The sequence below is a fragment of the Cetorhinus maximus genome, chromosome 2 (genome assembly GCF_964194155.1).
Source record: "Cetorhinus maximus chromosome 2, sCetMax3.hap1.1, whole genome shotgun sequence".
Classification (NCBI taxonomy): Eukaryota; Metazoa; Chordata; class Chondrichthyes; order Lamniformes; family Cetorhinidae; genus Cetorhinus; species Cetorhinus maximus.
The window spans coordinates 69416011-69438468 of record NC_135880.1 but is presented as its reverse complement, the minus strand read 5'-3'; the positions used below and the strand labels follow the sequence as shown (position 1 = coordinate 69438468).

The following is a 22458-nucleotide window of genomic DNA, read 5'->3' as shown; positions in this document are numbered from 1 at the left end:
TGTGTAGCCACAGCAACTGCACTGACATCTTCATCATTCACTGCGTCCCCCCTTTCCAGCACCAGATTGTGGAAAGTGCAGCATGCAACCACTATCACCGAGACACGATCTGGGGGGTACTGGAATGCGCCCCCTGAGTGGTCCAGGCATTGGAAGTGCATCTTGAGAAGACCGATGGCGCTCTCCACCACAGCCCTTGTGGAGGCGTGGCTCCTATTGTACCGCTGCTCAGCTTCTGATATTGGATGGTGGAGAAGCGTCATGAGCCACTTTCTGAGGGTATAGCCCTTGTCACCCAGCAGCCATCCATCAAGCCGGGCTGAAGCACTGAAAAGCCCCGGCACCTGGGGGTGTCTGAGGATGTAGGCACTGTAGGAACTGCCTGGGTACCTTGCACAGACCTTGTAGAATCAGCATCCTGTGATCACACACTATCTGCACGTTCATGGAGTGGAAGCCCTTCCTGTTGATGAAGGCACCGGGCTCACCTGCTGGCGCCTTGATGGCCACATGTGTGCAGTCTATAGCACCCTGGACGCGGGGGAAGCCAGCAATGGCCGCGAAGCCTCTGGCTCACTGTGTCTGGCTTGCCTGGTCCCAACGGTAGTGGATCAAGGTCAATGCACATCTGAACAGAGCGTCTGTGACCTGCTTGACACAAATATGGACAGCTGATTGGGAGACATCACAAAGATCACCCACTGAGCCCTGCAAGGAGCCAGAGGCATAGAAGTTGAGGGCAACCGTGACCTTTAGAGCCACTGGCATGGGGTGTCCACCCACACAGTTAGCAGAGATCTCAGGCCCAATCATCTGACAGATATAGTTGACTGTCTCCCTTGAGAGGCGGAGCCTCCTTCAGCACTGCACCTCAGACATATTGAGGTAGCTGCTTTGCCGCATGTATAACCCGGCAGCAGGATAGTGGCATCTTCTGCAGCCCCTTCTGCTTTGGACTACCTCTAGGCCCTGCGCCCCTTATGCCTGCACCTGTCCTCCCAAAGTTTTTAAGGAATGTTTTGGCATTTTCCAACCCTCCTTTAATTAAGAAGGTCATCATGCCCGAACTTCCAGTGCACTGCTGCTTCATCAGATCATATTGTGGATGAGAAGGGAGACCTGGAAAAATAACCTCCTCTACCCGTGGGTCTGCCTCCAAAAACTGTGCTACAATCAATGACTCCCCTGGAGGCTGAATGTGCACTCCTGGCCTCCTCCCCCTTCTAGCCCTCCCTCTTTCCTCAGAGGAGCTGCCCCCAGTGGACAGTTCAGCTCCCATTCCCGGGCTCAGGGAAGGCTTCTTGAAACCTGAAGCCCAGAAAAGATTCCTCATGGCAGAGTGCTGACCTGAAGGTTAAGAGTCCAGAAAAAGCTGCAGGTATGCGTTTTTGGAGTACTGCAGATCACACAGGCAAGTTTGAAAAACTTTTCAAAAGAAATACTTGACTGTGCACATTCACAGCCCCAGTGAGCCCTCTTATCCCGCCCTTGGATGAGGTTAGTACAAATGTATCCAACCTGCCTGCTCGTTACGCCCATGCGCCGACCCAAAGATTGCACGGATGCCGAAAAATTGACGTTGATTGAACACTCAAGGGCCTTAAGTGGCCCATTAATTAATGGCGGGCGCACATCAGACATCAACACGCGCCCGTCCAGCGAAATATCGCAATGGCGTGTGGTGACACCGGGATGCTCGCCCAACATCACCACGCGTCATTTTACGCACGGACATGCGGGGCCCGCCCCCATATGACAATGGGAAAATTCTGCCCATAAGGTCATGCCTAGTGCTGCAAGTCCATGATTTAAAAGAACTTCTTATGTAAACAAGACACTTTGGAGAAATGGAGTGCAGCTGAGCTAACTGAGTGAAGACTTGGAGTTTGGTGAGAGGGGGAGATTTAAGTATTAACTTTGTTCTTAAATTTTGCTTTTAAAATCTAATCCAGTCTGTAATTAGCAGTAACTGGGAAGTACTGTCTAAGCAGGTTAAGTTCTTTCTTTCTTGCAATTTAAACAGGGTAAACTCACTCTTGGCTGTAGGAGCTGAGTAGTTAATTAGTTAACTGGTTGAATCTAATTACTGTAGCCCCAGTTCAGTTTACTATAAATTCAGGACTCTTCAGTACAGACAAGGCACACAAGTTGGTGGTAAAGTTAATAAAATATATCAGAAAGCAACATAAAAAAGTGATTAAAATAATTAAATAATTATTTAAAACACATTAAGGATGGCAGTACAGGTGCTGTGTCAAGGCTGCAGCATGTGGGGGCTCCTGGGTAACATTGTGATCCAGGGCAAACACATCTGCAGTAAATGCTTGTGGCTTGAGGAACTTTGGCTTAGAATCATTGAGCTGGAGGCTGAGCTGCAGACTCTGCAACACATCAGGAAGGGGAAAAGTTACCTGGATGCTTTATACCAGGAGGCAGTCACACCACTTAGGATAGGGTCTCCTGATTTGGTCGGTGGTCAGGAACAGGAGGATGTGGCTGTGAGTGAGGCAGGTAAGTGGATCCAGAGAGCAGGAGTGTGAGCCTCTGCAAGTGTCCAATAGGTTTGAGGTTCTCTCAGTTTGTTTGGATGAGAGCAGGAGCTGCAGGGTGGATGAGCAAACTGACCATGGTACAGGAAGCCATTCAAGTGGGTGGAGCAAAAAGGAACAAAATGATAGTATGGAACAGTATAGTAAGGGGGATTGACACTGTTTTCTGTAGCAAAGAGCAAGAGTCCAGACAGCTTTGTCGCCTGCCCGGTGCCAGGATTCAGACGTTTGCTCAGGGCTGGAGAGGAACTTGCAGTGGGAGGGAAAGTATCCAGTGGTCATGGTCCATGTAGGTATCAACGATATAGGCAGGATGAGGAAGGAGGCTCTGCATAGTCAGTATGACGAGCTAGGCACCAAATTAAGAAGTAGAACCTCAAAGGTAATAATTTCTGGATTATCACCTGAGCCACATGCAAATTGGCATAGGACAAATCAGATTAGAGAAATGAATGCGTGGCTCAAAGACTGGTGTGGGAGAAGTGGGTTCCGGTTTGTGGGGCACTCGCACCAGTTTTGGGCAAAATGGGATCTGTACCATTGGGACGGTCTACACCTGAACCATGCTGGGGCTGGTGTTCACGCGAGCTGCCTAACTAAGGAAGTAGAGAGTAGTTTAAACTGAATAGCGGGGGCAAGGGATCAAATTTGGGAAGATGTGGTAAACCAAAGAGTAGAGACAAGGCAAGAGAGACAGGTATTAATATGGGAAATGATAAACGGACAGGGACAGGAACAGACAGAGAATACAAATCTAAGAGTAAATCAGCAGATAAGGCTAGATGCCACAAAAATTGTAAAAGGACAAAACTAAAGGCTCTGTATCTAAACGCACGTAGCATTCAAAACAAAACAGATGAACTGATAGTGTAAATAGAAAAAAAAAATGATAGCCATTACAGAGACATGGCTATAGGATGTCATAGATTGGGACCTGAATATTGAAGGGTATGTGACATTTAGGAAGGACATGAAACTGGGAAAAGTGGAGAGGTGGCTCTGTTAATTAATGATGGTATTAGCAACTTGGAGAGGGATAACCTAAGTTCAGGAAACCAGGATGTAGATGCGGTTTGGGTTGAGATGAGGAATGATAAAGGCAAGAAATTACTTGTGGGACTGGTGTACAGGCCCCCTAAGTGTAACCACACAGTAGGACAGAGTATTAAAGAAGAGATAATGGGAGCTTGCCTGAAAGGTACAAGGAGGACTTTAAACTACATATAGACTGGAAAAATCAGATGGGCAAAGGTAGCGTAGATAAGGAGTTCATAGAGTATTTTTGGGATAGTATCTTAGAACAGCATGTTCAGGAGCCAGCCAGGGAGCAGGCTATACTAGACCTGGTATTGAGCAATAAGATAGGATTAATTGATAACCTCCTAGTGACGGCACCCCTTGGTAGCAGCAATCATAATATGATTGAATTTTACATTAATTTTGAGGGAGAAACGAGTGTGTCCAAAACTAGTATTTTAAACTTAAATAAGGGCAATTATGAGGGCATGAAAGCAGAGCTAGCTAAAGTGAACTGGTAAATGAGGCTAAGGGATATATCAATAGAAGTTCAGTGACAGACACTTAAAGGGATATTTCAGAATATATACATTCCAATGAGAAAGAAAATTCCAAGGGGAGGGCCCACCGTCCGCTGTTAACTAAAAATGTTAAAGCAGTATCAAAATTAAAGAAAAAGCATATAATTACGCAAGGATGAGTGGCAGGTCAGAAGATTGGAAAGAATATAATGAACAGCAAAGAATGACAAAGATTAATAAGGAAGGAAAAATTAGATTATGAGGGAAAGCTAGCTAGTAATATAAAGACGGATAGTAAGCATTTCTAAAGATATTTAAATAAGAAAAGAGTTAAAGTGAATGGCGGTCCTATAGAGTGTGTGCCTGGAGAATTGACAATGGAAAGTCGGGAGATGACGGATGAATTAAACAGGTATTTTGCTTCGGTCTTCACTATAGAGGACATAAGTAACATCCCGGAAATAGCTGTAAATCAGGAAATGAAAGGGAGGAAGGAACTCAGGAATATTACAATCACCAGGGAAGTGGTATTGAGCAAATTGTTGGGGCTGCGGGCTGATAAATCCCCAGGTCTGGTGGACATCACCCTAAGGTCTTGAAAGAAGTGAGATAGTGAGATAGTTGATGCACCTGTTTTAATTTTCCAAAATTCCCTAGATTCAGGGAAGGTTTCATTGAATTGGAAAATAGCAAATATAACTCCTTCATTCAAAAAGGGAGGGAGACAGAAAGCAGAAACTATAGGCCTGTTAGCCTAACATCTGTCAGGGGGAAAATATTAGAAGCTATTATTAAAGATATTATAACAGGGCACTTAGAAAAATTCAAGGCATCAGGCGGAGTCAACATGGTTTTGTGAAAGGGAAATCATGTTTAACCAATTCATTGGAGTGCTTTGAAGGAGTCACATGTGCTGTGGATAAAGGGGCCAACAGGTGGATGTGCTGTACTTAAATTTCCAGAATGCATTTGATGAAGTGCCACATCAAAGGTTATTGTAGAAAGTAAAAGCTCATGGTGTAGGGGGTAGCATATTGGCATGGATAGAAGATTGGCTAGCTAACAGGAAGCAGAGAGCTGACATACATGGGTCTTTTTCTGGTTGGCAGGATGTGACGAGTGGTGTGCCACAGGGATCAGTGCTGGGGTCTCATGTTTTTGCAATTTATATAAATGACTTGGATGAAGCTAAATTTGCTGACGACGCAAAGATAGATAGGAAAGTAATTTGTGAAGAGGCTACAAAGTGACATAGATAGGTTAAGTGAGTGGGCAAAGACCTGGAAAATGGAGTATAATGTGGGCAAATGTGAAATCATTCATTTTGGTAGGAAGAATAAAAAATAAGCTTATTATCTAATTGGTGAGAGATTGCAGAGCTCTATGAATCAGGTGGATCTGGGTGTCTTAGTGCATGAATCACAAAAGGTTAGTATGCAGGTACAGCAGGTAATCAGGGAAGCTAATAGGATGTAATCGTTTATTGTGAGGTGAATCGATTACAAAAGTAGGGAGGTTATGCTTCAGTTGTACAGGGTATTGGTGAAACCACATCTGGAGTACTGTGTACAGTACTGGTTCTATATAAAGAAAGCTATAAATGTGTTAGAAGCAGTTCAGAGAAGGTTTACTAGACTAATACCAGGAATGGGCGGGTTGTCTTATGAAGAAAGACTGGACAGCTTAGGCTTGTATCCATTGGAATTTAGAAGAGTAAGAGGTGACTTAATTGAAACCTTTAAGATTCTGAGGGGCCTTGACAAGGAGGATGTGCAGAGGATGTTTCCTCTTGTGGGAGAATTGAGAATTTGGGGTCACTGTTTAAAAATAAGGGGTCGCTCATTTAAGACAGATGAGGAGAAATTTTTTCTCTCAGAGGGTTGTGAGTCTTTGGAATTCTCTTCCTCAAAAGGCGGTGGAAGCAGATTCTTTGAATATTTTTAAGGCAGAGCAGGATAGATTCTTGATTAACAAGGGGGTGAACGATTATCGAGAGTAGGCAGGTATGTGGCGTTGAGGTTACATTCAGAACAGCCATAGTCTTATTGAATGGCAGAGCAGGATTGAGGGGCCAAGTGGCCTACTCCTGCTCCTAATTCGCATGTTATTTTTGTATGTTCATATCTTCCTTTGCGCTAGGTATGTCTTCAACTGGCAGAGAATTTTCCCCAATCCCCATTGACGCCTGTTTTGCTAGGGCCCCTTAATGCCACACTCAGTCAAATGCTGCCTTGAGGTCAAGGGCCGTTACTCTCACCTCACCTCGTGTTCAGCTCTTGTGCCGATGTTTGAACTAAGGCTGCAATGAGGTCAGATGCTGAATGACCCTGGAAGAACCCAAACTGAGCGTCAGTGAGCAGGTTATTGCCAAGTAAGTGCTGCTTGATAACACTGTTGATGTCACCTTCCATTACTTTATTGATGATTGAGAGTAAATTGATGGGGTGGTAATTAGCCAGGTTGGATTTGTCCTGCTTTTTGTGTACAGGACATATGCGGGAAATTTTCCACATTGCAGGGTAGATGCCAGTGTTGTAGCTGTACTGAAACAGCTTGGTTAGGGGCATGGCAAGTTCTGGAGCACAAGTCTTCAGTTATATTACTGGAGTATTGTCAGGGCCCATAGTCTTTGTAATATCCAATGCCTTCAACCGTTTCTTGATATCATGTGGAGGGAAATAATTGGCTGAAGACTGGCATCTGTGATGCTGTGGACCTCCGGAGTAGGCTGAGATGGATCATCCACTCGGCACTTCTGGCTGAAGATTGTTGCGAATGCTTCAGCCTTATCTTTTGCACTGATATCTGGTCTCCTCCATCATTGAGATGGGAATATTTGTGAAGCTTCCTCCTGGAGTGAGTTGTTTAGTTGTCCAAAACCATTCAGAACTGAATGTGCCAGGATTGCAGAGCTTAGATCTGATCCATTGGTTGTGGGATCACTTAGATCTGTCTATCGTTTGCCGCTTACGCTATTTTGCGTGCAAGTAGTTCTCTGTTATAGCTTCACCAGGTTGACACCTAATTTTTTGGTGTGCCTGGTGCTGCTCCTGGTATGCCCTTCTGCACCTTCATTGAACCAGGGTGATCCCCTGGCTTGGTGGTAGTGGTAGAGTCGGGGATATGCCGGGCCATGAGATTACAGATTGTGGTTGAGTACAATTCTGCTGCTGCTGATTTCCCACAATGCCTCATGGATGCCCAGTCTTGAGTTGCTAGATCTATCACCATTTAGCACGGTGGTAGTGCCCCACAACACGATGGAGGGTATCCTCAGTGTGAAGACAGGACTTTATCTCCATAAGGATTGTGCGGTGGTCACTCCTATCGATACTGTCATGGACAGATGCATCTGTGGCAGGCAGGTTGGCGAGGATGAAAGATTTTTTAAAATCCAGGCCAATGTTTTCTCCTTCTCAAATCATCTACAGCCTGAGAGGAAATGATTTATTTAAAGTAGCATTGATCTTATTTCTGATGTTATTATGTTCCTGATGACTAATGTTCCATTTCAGCTCAGTAGTTCTTGCTCACTTGACCATGGTGTTGGTCCAAAGGAGCTGTACAGTACTTTTCATATTGGAATTGACAAGACTGAAAAAAAACACAATCAGTAATAAAAAGTTCTGGAACTTCTCATGAGACTTGGTTTTCAAAGTATTATGATAATTATACCATTTCTTTTTCTTTCAGATTCCTGTGTTGTAGCTCACAATAATGCCAGCACACCAGCCTGCACTCCCTCCACTACAACTAAATCCTCCATTTTCGTATTTGTGTTTCTTCTGGGGCAGCTGCTACATGGGGTAGGAGGAACCCCTTTATACACACTGGGAACGGCCCACATTGATGATTCTGTCTCTAATGAGAAAAGTTCCCTTTATATAGGTATGCTTACATGATGACTTGTCATTTTATCTGGAATCGTCTCACATTTCATTGTCCAATTTTAGGAAAACTGTAATACTTTGAATCAGAATTTTATGATATTATTTTATCACATTAATAGTTGAACAACAAAAATCACAGTTATTAGACATTATTATGTTAGATTTCCAGTTGAAGGGGTTCCTTATTCTGGTCAGCAATGGGTAATTATCACAAGTGAGTAATGCAATAGTGCATTTGTGATCTAATCTGATTAAAAGGAATATTTTGTCAATAACTTTTTTTGAAGACCTTCCCTTTTGAAATTATTGCGTTTTCTCCTAAAGTAGCAAGTGGCAGAAGATTTATTTTGTGCGCAAGTGTAGAAAAATTGTAATAGTGCTTAAAAGGAATTAAGTATGATTATGTTTCACATCCGCAGAGAATTTATTCATCTATGGCTAATTATTATAAACAAAAGTATCTGTCTATTTTGACATTCTTTTATCTATGTTTTAGAACTGTTTGTTGAAAGCAGTGCAGGAGTAAACATGTTATGTAGAACTTATACACAACATCATCAAATTTCAATCTAGTGACCTGATGAATGGTAACTTTTGGGAAACACTTCTTACTGGAGATGTCACTTGGTGAAGCTTCCTAAGGGCAATTTTACCCAAAATGCTTATTCTCAGGTTGCCTCTAGCCAACAGTATTGTGTTAAAATGCAACCGGGGAACTGAAAGATACTGACAAATGTTTGGAATTTTGTCCCTTTGAGCACCACTCCCCTACAGGATCATCCCTTATAGGGTTGTATTCCCAAGGCATCTTGTCCATAATCATATATATGGGGAAATCATGTACGCCCATGAATTTCTACCTATTAACTTTGGGGAAAGAAACTAAGAGCATTCTAGCTACAATTTCCTGCTTTAGCAGCTGGCGTACAAGTGTGGTGAATGTTGTGAGCAGCACAAACTTGGAAAATCAAGGCTTGTATCTTTACAGACAGCAGCCGTTTCTGTCCAGACACCTACACCTTGTTCGACAGTTCTCAATATTTCTCACTGTCCAAGATAATGGGCGGAATCTTGTGCCCTCCCATGTGGCTGGGGCATTTAATCAGGCTGGAAGGTGGCAAGTGGGAACCCCACTACCTTACCCCTTGCACCCGGATTCAGTCCATGCAGGAAGGTTCACGGATGACCTTCTTGCCCCATTACCAATTGAGGCCCTTAATTGCGCAATTAATGGCATTAACCCAGCAGCGGAGCTCTCGATGCAGAGAACAGGACAAGCAAACCCGTGTGGGGTTGCTTCCAGGCTTCTGGGGTTGGGGGGGTCCCTTGTTCAAAGCCACCTAGTGCTTGATTCAGGAAACCAGAATCAGGAAGAGGGGAACCTGCTGAGAGCCAACCCTTGCCTTTGCTGTCGACCCTCCCCTTCCCACGACCCCCACCCCATGGTATCCCTTCTACCATCACTTAGCTGTGGCCTGAAATCCAGAAACGATCCTCGGTCTTGAGTAGATGTCGTGGTGGCAGCTGCAATCTCCTTCCTGGCGGTGCTACCATTCATTAGAGTTACTGGCCTTGATGGGCTGGCTGCTCTCAGTGGGTGGGACTTCTGCCCCCAGGTTCTGGATCCTGAGGAAAGCCTCGCGTGCCGTGGTCCTGCATATGCCTGAGTGGAACAAGATGCAGCAGATCTTCCTGAAAAGAGGCAACACAGGGCTCTGGCTGGGCCTCTTGCCAACGTCCGAATCCCCATCACCTTCACAAGAATTCCTGCTGGTGGATCCCAAATAGTAGGTAAAAAATGGTTAACAAAAATAAAAATAAAAATACCTGGAAAAACTCAGCAGGTCTGGCAGCATCTGCGGAGAGGAACACAGTTAACGTTTCGAGTCCGTATGATTCTTAAACAGAACTAAGTAAAAATAGAAGAGAGGTGAAATATAAGCTGGTTTAAGGGGGGTGGGGCAAGTAGAGCTGGATAGAGGGCCAGTGATAGGTGAAGATAGACAAAAGGACAAAGAGGTGTTGAAGGTGGTGATATTATCTAAGGAATGTGCTAATTAAGGGTAGAAAGCAGGACAAGCAAGGTACAGATAGCCCTAGTGGGGTGGGGTGAAGGAATCGAAATAGGCTAAAAGTTAGAGATAAAATAATGGAGGGAAATACATTTAAAAATAATGGAAATAGGTGGGAAAAGAAAAATCTATATAAATTATTGGGAAAAAAAAGGGTGGGATCGGAAAGGGGGTGGGGATGGAGGAGAGAGTTCAAGATCTAAAATTGTTGAACTCAATATTCAGTCCGGAAGGCTGTAAAGTGCCTAGTTGGAAGTCGAGGTTCTTTGAGAAAACCATTTACATGAAAAAGAGAAAAAAATGGTTCTTTGGTTTATATATGCAGGTCACAATGGGACTTTGAACAATGTGTACTTATTTTTCATTTAAAAAAATTAAGTTTCAGATTTAGAGGTAGGTCATGTTTGCACTCAAACCAATCAAAACACAATTTGTAATTACTACCATAACAACAACAATTTACATTTATATAGTACCTTTAACATAGCAAAATGTCATGGTTCTTCATAGGAGTGTTATCAAACATGGATCCACATAGGGCAAATGAGATAGATTTCAAGGAGCATCTTAAAGAAGGAGAGAAAAGTAATAAACATAGAGGCTTAGGAAGGGAATTCTAGAGCTCATGGCCCAAGCCGCTGAAGGCACTGCCACTAGTGGTGGAGTTATTGAAATCAGAACTATAATGTTAGAACTATGTTTAACTTATTATTGTACCTACAATGCTAATTAAAGAAACACGCTGCAATAATCTACAGGTATTGGAAGTGGCATGTCAGTTCTGGGCCCTGCGTTTGGATATGTCATAGGCGGTCAGTTCCTGGACATTTATATTGATATCAATACAATTTCCAAGTAAGTTGTTTTTCATTCTTTTGTATTTTTCTGTTCTCTGCCTAATTGTTGATATTCAGCAAGATGACTAATTGATGCTTAAGAGAAATCAGCAGCCATTCCCTGAAATAGCACCGTAGTTATACTCACAGAAGCTCTTTTGAAGCAAATAAATTAAATTTGTTGATCTCTTGTGGTATTGCTCAAAGAAAAAATTACCTCTCTGTTTAAACTGGGCATCCATGAGGTGCTGTGGGCCATCAGCAGCAGAAATGCACTCAAACACAATCTGTAACCTCATGGCCTAGCATATCCCCAACTCTACCATTACCATCAAGATAGGGGATCAACCCTGGTTCAACGAAGAGTGCAGGAGGGCATGCCAAGAGCAGCAGCAAGCACACTTAAAAATGCAGTGTCAACCTGGTGAAGCTATAATACAGGACTACTTAGGTACCAAACAGCATAAGCAGCAAGTGATAGACAGAGCTAAGCGATCCCACAACCAACAGATCAAATCTAAGCTCTGCAGTCCTGCCACATCCAGTCGTGAATGGTGATGGACAATCAAACAACTCGATGGAGGAAGAGGCTCCACAAATATCCCCATCCTCAAAGCCTTTGCACATCAGTGCAAAAGATAGGGCTGAAGATTTGCTACAATCTTCAGCCAGAAGTGCCGAGTGGATGACCCATCTCAGCCTCCGGGGGTCCCCAGCATCACAGATGCCAGTCTTCAGCCAATTCTATTCACTCCATGTGATATCAAGAAGCAGCTTAAGGCAGTGGATAGTGTAAAGACTATGGGCCCTGATAATATTCTGGCAATAGTACTGAAGACTTGTGCTCAGAACTTGCTGTGCCCCTAGCCAAACTGTTCCTGTGCAGCTATAACACTGGCACCTACTCGGCTGTCATGAAGCTATTAATGTATATAATGTTATTGGAAAATATATTTCTTTTAAAATAGAGATTTAGTCTGTGTGTGTATCTTAACTGGATTAAAGCCAGCTAGTCTGGGTGCTTTGATGTGTACTAGTTTTGACATGTAAGAGAGATAGCATGCATTTGCACTTTTTGAATAGAGCATTCAAGAAGCGGGATGAAAACTACCACCTCGCTAGCAGATACCAAGCCATATGTTCATATTACTAATAAAATTGGTACTATGAAAGGGGTTTTATTGTTAAAAGGTGGAGTTCAAAGAGGCTGGAGATACAATGAGCAGTGCTAGATATAACTTCAGCAGTTTTGTGTGTGCAGGGCAGAGGCAATGTGAAATCAAAAGCAGCTGTAAGCCTCCAGCTGTCTCCACAGAAACCAAAGTGAAAAGAACCTAATTCTGAATTTGTAAGGTGACAATGGTTTGCCTGGTATTCGGCTAAGTCTATGGGTTGCTGTTGCCTTAATGGAGATTAGTTTGGGAATTTGTTAAAGGTTATGAACATAGTAATTTGTAGTCATGTGTATATCTTTAACTTGTGTAAATTAATAAAATGTTTCATTTAGCTTAATATAAAACCTCTCGAACTGGTGGTCTGATTCTTGAATTTTGAGTCGCATCTTAAACATAACACTTTAAACAACTGTCATAACCTATAATTTTAAGTTTCCCTCTGGGATTTTTAAATAACTCGGCTGTACCAACTGCACAGCCATAACACTGGCTATGTGGAAAATTGCTCAGGTATGTCCTGTCCACAAAAAGCAGGACAAATGCAACCTGTCCAATTACTGCCCCATCAGTCTACTCTCGATCATCAGTAAAGTAATGGAAAGGGTCACCAACAGCGTGATCAAGCAGCACTTGCTTAGCAATAACCTGCTCACTAACCCCTAGTTTGGGTTCCGCCAGGGCCACTCAGCTCCTGACCTCATTACAGCCTTGGTTCAAAGTCATTTGACTGAGGTGTGGTATCAAGGAGCCCTAGCAAAACTGGGGTCAATGAGAATCAGTGAGCAATTCTCTGCTGGTTGGACTCATACCTAGCACAAAGGAAGATGGTTGTGGCTGTTGGATGTCAGTCATCTCAACTCCATGAGATCACTGCAGGAGTTCCTCAGGGTAGTGTCCTTGACCCAACCATCTTCAGCTGCTTCATCAATGACCTTCCTACCATCATAAGGTCAGAAATGGGGATGTTCGCTGGTGATTGCACAATGTTCATCATAATTCATGACTCCTCAGATACGAAGCAGTCCATATCCAAATGCAGCAAGACCTGGACAATATCCAGGCTTGGGCTGACAAGTGGCAAGTAACATTCATGCCACACAAGTGCCAGGCAATGACCATCTCCAACAAGAGAGAATCTAACCATCGCCCCTTGATGTTCAATGGCATTACCATCACTGAATCCCCCACTATCAACATCCTGGGGATTACCATTGACCAGAAACTGAACTGGACTAGCCATATTAATACTGTGGCCACAATAGCAGGTCAGAGGCGAGGAATCCTGCGATGGGTAACTCACCTCCTGACTTCTAAAGCCTGTCCACCATCTACAAGGCACAAGTCAGGAGTGTGGTGGAATACTCCCCACTTGCCTGGAGGAGTGCAGCTCCCGCAACACTGAAGAAGCTTGACACCATCCAGGACAAAGCAGCCCGTTTGATTGGCACCACATCCACAAACATTCAATCTCTCCATCACTGACGCACAGTAGCAGCAGTGTGTACCATTTACAAGATGCACTGCACGAATTCACCAAAGCTCCTTAGACGGTACCGTCCAAACCCACGGCCACTACCGTCTAGAAGGACAAGGGCAGCAGATACATGGGAACACCACCACCCGGAAGTTTCCCCCTAAGCCACTCACCATCCTGACTTGGAAAAATATAGCCATTCCTTCACTGTCATTGGGTCAAAATTCTGGAACTCCCTTCCTAACAGCATTGTGGGTGTACCTACAACACATGGACTGCAGCAGTTCAAGAAGACAGCTCACCACCACCTTCTCAAGGGCAACCAGAGATGGACAATAAATGCTGGCCCAGCCAGCGAAGCACACATCCTGTGAATGAAAAAAAAATTGTACAGGACAATTAACTCTCTGCTTGTCTCCCACTCTTGAATCCTTTGTTTCCCTCTCATTGTCTTCTACTTTATTATGCCTACTTTCTGCTTTCCCTGCGCTAGAATTTCCAACCATTTAGGCATGACAAGGTAGAAAATCTATCCTTGTTTCTTTATGCCTCTCTCATGTATTTTTCTTGTTATCATCTCCACTTCTCTGTCTCCATCTCATTGTTCCTCTCTCCTTTTTCTGTCATTTTCACTTCCCTTTTATCTCCATTCCTGCATCAGTCCCACTTGTTCTATGCCTCAGGCATGTATTCCTTTAATAATATACTCAGTTTATAACCTTTTCCTTCTTTGAAAACTGGCTGATGGCTGTAACCTGGCCTGAATCAAAACAGGGTTAGGGCTCAGTGCTGGTAGAGAGCAGAAGGCAAGCATATTGTATAATTAACATCAGTTATTTGTTATACTGATAGCTCATACCATTATTTCTTATGCAACATGTATGCTGTGTATTTTGTATAAAGGTATATAGCGGGTACTGTAGAGTTTGTACAGTCTTATTACTAGCTGATTCAACAGAATTTATCATGTTCATTTTTACATAAGATAGGTATGCATTCCCTTTATACATCCAAAGTTTAAAGAATTAATTGCCGGTGTTAATTGTGTTAATGGTATATTAATTGTATTTTATTGGTTTGGATTCAGTTGTACTCAGATAAATAGGAACAGACTGAAGCTGTGGTATTTGAGTTTGGAAGGTGCTTGTTTGTAGATGTTTGTCATATGTATCTCTGTACATAAATGCTTATAAAATTGTCTAAATATTGGCTCAAGTTCTATCCTTCACCACTTGGCTTTTGTGAATATAACATGGTGGCAGAGGATGATTGCCTAAAAGAGAAGTTTCGAAACTAAGAAAAGTTTTTCAGGCAGAATAAAAAAAGCATAGTGGCTGTTGTGGAAAATGGCAGAAAGCAAATGTAAATTGTCGAAGTATGATTTCCCTCCTCAAAGTCTAAACCATGTGACCAGTCAAAGAATGGATATGTGGACATGGGTTCCATTCCCAAAAAAGGCATGGCCTCAGCATTGCCACTGCCTACAAAAGTAAAAATGGAAGTAAATTATTTTGTGAGCTTGATGCCTGTCACTTAGATAGTGATGAAGGTTTGGACTTTCAAATCTCAATTGAGATTTTGGATGAAATTTACAAGAAAGATGATTTGTTTAAGTTAGCTTGTCAGGGGATGGGAATCTGAGAAGTAGCTCAAATTGGAAGGAAGTAAAGCTGGTAACAGGAAGCAGAATAAAGTAGCAAGTGAAATTAGAAGGCAGGTGATACAAAGGCAAGCATCAACTAAGCTTAGGATGTGGAATAATGTTAAAAAGACAAAATTAAGGGAACTCTACCTGAATGCACACAGCATTCGCAACAAGGTAGATGATTTAAAGGCACAAATAGAGGTAAATGGATATGATCTAATTGCCATTACGGAAACCTGGCTGCAGGGTGCCCAAGGCTGGGAATTGAATATTCAAGGATATTTGACATTTCAGAAGGACAGGCAAAAAGGGAAAAGAGTTACACTGATAATACGGAATGAGATCAGGGTACATTACTCAGGGAAGATTTCAGGTCAGAAGAACAAAATGTGGAATCTGTTTGGGTGGAGCTAAGAAACAGCAAGGGGCAGCAAACATTGGTAGGAATTGTTTATAGGCCACCAAACAGTAGTGGTAGTGAAGCATGGTATTAATCAGGAGATTAGAGAAGCATGTAGCATGGGTAATACAGTAATCATGAATGACTTCAATCTGCATTTAGACTGAGTAAATCTAATGAGCACTATTGCAATGGAGGACAAGTTTCTGGAGTGTGTTAGGGATGGTTTTTCAGAGCAGTATGCTGAGGAACCAATGAGAGGACAGGCTATTTTAGATTCTTGTTACATAGTCATATGTAACAAGAAAGGGCTATTTAGTAACCTTGTTGTAAAAAACCTTTGGAGATGAGTGACCATAATATGATAGAATTTTATATTATGTTTGAAAATGAGGTAGCTCAATCTGAAGCCAGGGTATTAAATTTAAACAAAGGAAATTATGAAGGTATGAGGGGCAAATTGGCTGAGGTGTATCAGGAAAATCCATTAAAAAGTATGATGGTACACAGGCAATGAATAGTCTTAAAAAAATTATTACATAGTTTACACCAATTATACATTCCTTCAAGGTATAAAAAAACCCTAAAAGAAAAGTAAGTCAACTGTGGCTAACTAAGGAAGTTAAGGATTGTATAAGATTTAAAAAAAAAGGCCTATATAGTTGCCAGAAATAGTAGTAAACCTGAGGATTGGGAGGATTTTCGAATGCAGCAAAGGAGGACCAAGAAACTGATAAAGAAAGGGAGAATAGAATATGAATGTAAACTAGCAAATAACATAAGAAAGAACTATAAAAGTTTCTATTGATATGTAAAAAGGAAACATTTGGCTAAGACAAACGTGGATTCATTAAAGGCAGAATCAGGTGAATTTATAATAGGGAATAAAGAAATGGTAGAGACGCTAAATTATTACTTTGTGTTTATCTTCACTGAGGAAGATACAAGAAATCTTTCAGAATTAGAGTTCCAAGGGATGAGGAAGAATGAGGAATTGAGGGGAAATTAGTATTAGTAAGCGGGTTGCATTCAGGAAATTAATGGGACTGAAGGTTGGTAAGTCCCTGGGACCTGATAGCCTACATCCAAGAGTGTTGAAAGAGATAGCTTTAGAGATAATGGATGCATTGGTAGCAAACGTCACCCCACTATTTAAGAAGGGAGGGAAAGAGAAAACAGGGAACTACATACCTGTTAGCCTTACATCAGTAGTAAGGAAAATGCTGGAATCAATTATAAACAATGTGATAAATGGATACTTAGATAATAATGATCTGATTGGACATAGTCAACATGGATTTATGAATGGGAAATCATGTTTAACAAACCTGTTGGAGTTTTTTGAGGATGTTACGAATAGAATTGATAAAGGGGAGTCAGTGGACATAGTGTACTTGGTTTTCAGGAGGCTTTCAATTAAGTCCCCCACAAGAGGTTGGTTAGCAAAATGAAAGCACATGTACTGACATGGATTGAGGATTGGTTAACAGGCAGAAAACACAGGTTGGAATAAACGGGCCTTTTTCGCTTGGCAGGCTGTGACTATTGGGGTACCCCACAATGATCAGTACTTAGACCCCAGCTGTTCACAATATATGTCAATGATTTGGATGTGGGGACCAAATGTAATATTTCCAAGGTCACAGATGACACAAAGCTAGGTGGGAGTGGGAGTTGTGAGGAAGGTGCAAAGAGGCTTCAAGGGGATTTGGACAGACTGAGTGGGCAAGAACATGGCAGATGAAATATAATGTGGAAAAATGTGAGGTTATCCACTTTGGCAGGAGGAACAGATGTGCAAAGTATTTCTTAAATGGTGAGAGATTAAGAATTGTAGATGTACAAAGGGACATGGGTGTTCTCGTCAATAAGTCACTGAGAGCTAACATTCAAGTGCCGCAGGAAATAAGGAAGGCTAATTGTATGTTAGCCATTATCGCAAGAGAATTTGAGTACAGTAGTAGCAAAATCTTGCTTTAATTGTATAAAACCTTGGGCGCACCTGGAGTACTGTGTGCAGTTTTGGTCCTCTTACCTTAGAAAGGATATTATTGTCATTAAGGGAGTGCAATGAAGGTTCACCAGACATCCCTGAGATTGCGGGACTGTCCTTTGAAGAGAGATTGGGGAAACAGGGCCTGTATTCTCTAGAGTTTCGAAGAATGAGAAGTGACCTCATTGAAACCTACAAAATACTTAAAGGGATTGACACTGTAGATGCAGATGAGATGTTTACCCTGGTTGGGGAGCCTAGAACCAGGGGACACAATTTCAAAATAAGGGGGAAGCCACTTAGGACTGAGATGAGGAGAATTTTTTTTACTCAGAGGGCTGTGAATCTTTGGAATTGTCTACCCCAAAGGGCTGTGAAAGCTCGATCATTGGCCAGGATTTTCATTCCTGCTGGTATCGGGCATGTTCAGTGGCATGAGCGGACAATATGGTGATGAGGCCAAAAATCAGTTTCACGATGTTGTGAAACCAGTTTGTGATCGTCCGCTCTGCCCGCCGATGGCAGACTGTGTTCCCTGCCTTTGGATGTCGGGAACCTCATTGTAATACATCTACATATCATTATAAGCCCAGCCAGCCAGAATCGTCTGCACCCCCATCGCTGGATTCTACCCCACGTCGACGTGATTGCATGCTGACATGTTTCACAACAGCATATAAAAGGCGTACATTTGGCGGCTGCACGTTGAGCGGAGCTTGGAGGTGAGCACGCAGTAATGTTGCGGACCACTTGCCTGGGTCGCCTGTTGGACTTCAAGACTGAGACGTGTTGGGGCAAGAGCTGCCCTGCATTTGAGGTACGTTGGTGGGAGGTTGGGGCAAGGCATACCCTATGGTTGACGCAACTTGAGGGTTGACGGGGGGAAGGGCTGCCCCGCAGTTGAGGCGATGGGGTGATGGGGGAGGCAAGTGCTGCCCTGTGGTTGAAGGTAGTGCACAAGCATGTGTTTGTGGGGGGGTGCGGGGTGTGGTGAATGAGGGAAGTGACCGCACATTAGGGAAGCCTTGTATAAAGTGTCCATTCCTCTGCAGCTGAGATAGTTCAGGCGCAGCCACATTGATATGATTGGAGTCGGGCCTCTAGCTTCTCTGCCCACTCAAGCAATGTAGAGGCAGTAAAGTGCCAGCAAGTGCTCCAGAGCTTTTCACCCCTCAGTTACAGACTGCAAAGTAATGAGCGTTCTCCTGGAGTGCAGAACAGTTGGATGACTGAGCACGTTGTACAGTCTCTTGCTAAAGCTGGCCATGGAGCAGTCACTGGTGGAGGCCCACACAGCCCCTTGCAATGTCATCATCCCAGTTTGGAACAGCCTCCCCCACAGTTCAAGCTAACAGTGCAGCTTTGCAGTGCGGGTTAGGAGAATGCCAGCGCCTGAACTGAGATGCAGTCCAATGGGCAAAGCTGCTGCCATTCGGTCAGGTGGAGTTGGGCGGAGGTGGGTGGGCTTTCTGGCAGCCATGCAGTGCACTAATCTCTGGCCATCCAAGTGATGGCCAGCACTTTCTGGGTTGCATTAAGGGGCCCCCAGACTTAACCAAGACAGGTTCTTAGTACCCATGCTAACCCACAAGTCTCTCCCTTTCATCCTGCAGGAGGAGTGCATCAGGATTGTGGAGCCTGGTGAACTGGCTGTATGCTTCTTGGCTTACAGAGAGCGAAGACGACAGAGAGGAGAGCGACTGAGATGCCTGACTGCTTAGAGGGAGGAACAGCGCCCTCTGGAAGAAGGGGTGGCTGGGGCTCCCGCACACGCTGTCGAAGAGCCACAGCGAGCCATCGTTGGTCAGCACCTAGCTAGACCCAGGGTCTATAGACGTTGCCTTTCATTCCTGCAGATGACCAAGAACCAGTGTTGCCGAAGACTACGCATGTCTAGGGAACATCTGCCAGCTACTTCAGGATGTGGTGCCACGGAGGCATAGAGGGCATCCACTGCCAGTAGCCGTGAAAGTGACTGCTTAATTTATATGCCAGTGACTCCTTTCAGGTCTCCACTGGTGACCTCTGTGGGATATCACAAGCCTCCATCCACAAATGCGTCCATGAGGGTACACAACTTTGTGCATTTCACCTGGAACCAGGACAGCCAGGAGCAAGCGTGATTGGATTTGCCCAGATCTCGGGTTTCTGACAGCTGCAGGCTGCCATCAACTGCATTCACATGGCGCTCTGTCACAACAAGCGATTAACTATGTCAATCGCAAGGGCTTACATTCGTTGAATGTACAGCTTGTGTGCGACCACCGCAGAAGTATCCTGCAGGTGTGCACATGGTTTCAAGGAAAGTGCAGGACTCCTGCATTCTCAGTCAGTCACAGGTCCCTTAAGTCTTCCAGGGTCCACAGAAGCTGCAGGGATAGTTCCTCGGGGTCAAGGGCTACCCACAGAGGACGTGGATGATGACACTTGTGTGGCGGCCTCGGATTGCAGCAGAGCGAAGTTATAATGAGGCTCATGCTGCAACTTGCAACTTGGTGGAGCAAACCATAGGGATGCTGAAAATGAGGTTCCGGAGCCTGGACCAGTCTGGTGGAGCCCTGCAATATAGTCCACAGAGTATGTCATGCATCGTCGTCATCTGCTGCATCCTTTACAACCTGGCGCTGAAATGGGAAGCGGAGCTGATTGAGGAGGAGATGGAGGAGCTGGAACTCTCCTCTGATGAGGAGGATGCCAATGGGGATAAGGATGAGGAGGTCCTCGAAGGCGGCGTTGACGGGGATGAGGCCCTTGCACTGGCCAGAGGAGGCAGGCGCGCGGGAGACCCTCATAGCTGCTAGATTTGTGGAAGATGATGACAATATGCAATGAGGAAACACCATAGATCCTCACATTGTATCTATGAATGTTTGACTCCAGTCTGACTTATGGCAATGCGCATAACCTCTGTGATAATGCTCCTGTCATGGAGACGCAGTGAAGGCCCTAATAGTTGCTCGATTGCAGGAGGATGAAGACAACTTTCAGCGAGGGCACTCCATAGATCTTCACATAGTCTCTGAGAATGTCTGACTCCTGTCTGGCTGAGAGCAGCTCGCTTTGCGCTCTGTGATTAGGATCGTATCATAGAGACGCAGCCATGAAACTTTAAAAGCACCTGAGCCTTTGTCCACCATCAGCACCTGACCCCTTCAGGAGCACAACATCACTGGTCACAGATGCTGAAGAGATGGGGGCTAGCCCCACCTTAAAGGTGCTGAGAGCACAAAGAGGGAATGACGGAACTCTGTGACGCCTGTCCATAATATTCTGGAAACAATGACAAGCACCTTCGAAGTGCAGGTAACATCAGTAATGTTTCCAAGGAATGTGAGGCAAGACCATCACTTTGGTCTGAAGACTGCACAAAGCACAGGGAAGAGGCCCTGGACTGGGACACCTGCCTTTATCTTATGCAGAATGCTTTCACATCTGAGTGACATGAACATTGCTCATCAGAACAAGAAGCCATAGGCAGGGATACATTCTTGGGAGTTTATTGACAATAGTGAACAATATGTACAAGTGATTAACACCCTTACCCAGGCTGTACAACTACATCTCCTTCACTTTCCTAACCCTGCCACCATGTCTTGGTGCTCCCCAGCCACCCACAGCAGAAATGGAGGCAGTCTGCTGACTGCTGCGCCTTGTCTGTGATGACCTTGGTGGGCGTCCCATGACGACTGAGACCTGGAGGGTCCTGGCCTGCTTTCGGGGTCCTACTATGGGGCAGTGGCACCCTCCTCGGCCTGCAGAGCTGGAGCTGCTGAGGTCACAGGAAGAGGGGATTTGGATGGGACTGATACTCCCGGAGTCACCTAGATGGATGGTCCCGGGGATACACCTGCTGATCCTCCTCCCAATGGGTGCCCAAGGGCCCCTGGCTGACTCCTTGAGGAGAAGGGATAGCTGGAGTTAGATCGAGCTTTCTTGCACCCCTCTCAAGTACACACTGTTGGAGCCAACTATGGCGTCAGTGATGGAGTTGAGCTTGCGCAGCAGTGCAGGAGTGACGTCCTGGACCAAGGTCTCCATGAGGGCCACCATCCTACCAGTGTTGACCTTGGTGCATTGGCATGCTAGTGCTATCATCTTAGCCTGAAGGTGGATGGAGCCCTCCATCGTGCCTTGCAATCTGAGAAGTGTAGCGGACATCCCTTCCTGATGTTCCCGAGCTTGCCTTTGCAGCTCCAGCAACTGTGACATGACCGAGCCCAGAGGCTCGTCACCTGGCTCAGACTCATCAAATTTCTGACCTCCAGCAGTCCTCTGTGTGCAGGACACCTGGGAAGTCCCTGCCGCCGCATGCTGCGGATCAGACAGTGCGATGTGCTCACCAGATTGTGATCCCGAGGGTATTCTAAAGCTAGGTCCCACTGATGTGTGTGCCTCTGCACTGGTGGAGGGTGTGGGTGAGCGCTGTGATGGGACTTCAAGGAGGGTGCCTCCAGATTCCTCTTCAGAGGTTTCCTCGGCTTCATTGGAGGCGCTGGGTCGTGGACTCCCTCAGCTGCATGGCAGTGGCCTATGAAACAGGACACATCAGTCACAGCATGGTTGTCTGATTGATGTTGCACTTCTAAATCCTCACTTGGTAGAGCACCGCCGGCCTCACTGTCAGCACAGGAGCTGTCCAGATCCTCGCCAGCCAGCTGGATGGCTCTGTTTTCAAAGTCCCTGAGGACTTTGACTTCAGGCATTCCTCCATCAGTCTGCAACCTCTCCTCCTTATCGTGTTCCAGCTTGTCCTGCATGAAAAGAAATGGAGAGAGTGTAAACAGGATGCTTGCCAGGCCAGATGATAAGTATGCCTGGCATGTGTGAGTGGCGACTGGTCCCATGGATGGGATGAGGAAAATGAAATGTGTGAGAGTGAATGGTAA

The 22458-nt window shown here is 44.7% G+C and overlaps 1 protein-coding gene across 1 annotated transcript in view; it reads left to right on the top strand.

Annotated features, from left to right (window-relative positions):
- LOC144695025 (solute carrier organic anion transporter family member 4C1-like) overlaps nucleotides 1-22458 on the top strand; it is a 197330-nt gene that overhangs the window by 59648 nt on the left and 115224 nt on the right. The window contains exons 3-4 of the mRNA XM_078565903.1: nucleotides 7781-7975; nucleotides 10808-10904. Of these exons, the coding sequence (XP_078422029.1) occupies nucleotides 7781-7975; nucleotides 10808-10904 (292 nt within the window). The remainder of the gene's footprint in view (nucleotides 1-7780; nucleotides 7976-10807; nucleotides 10905-22458) is intronic.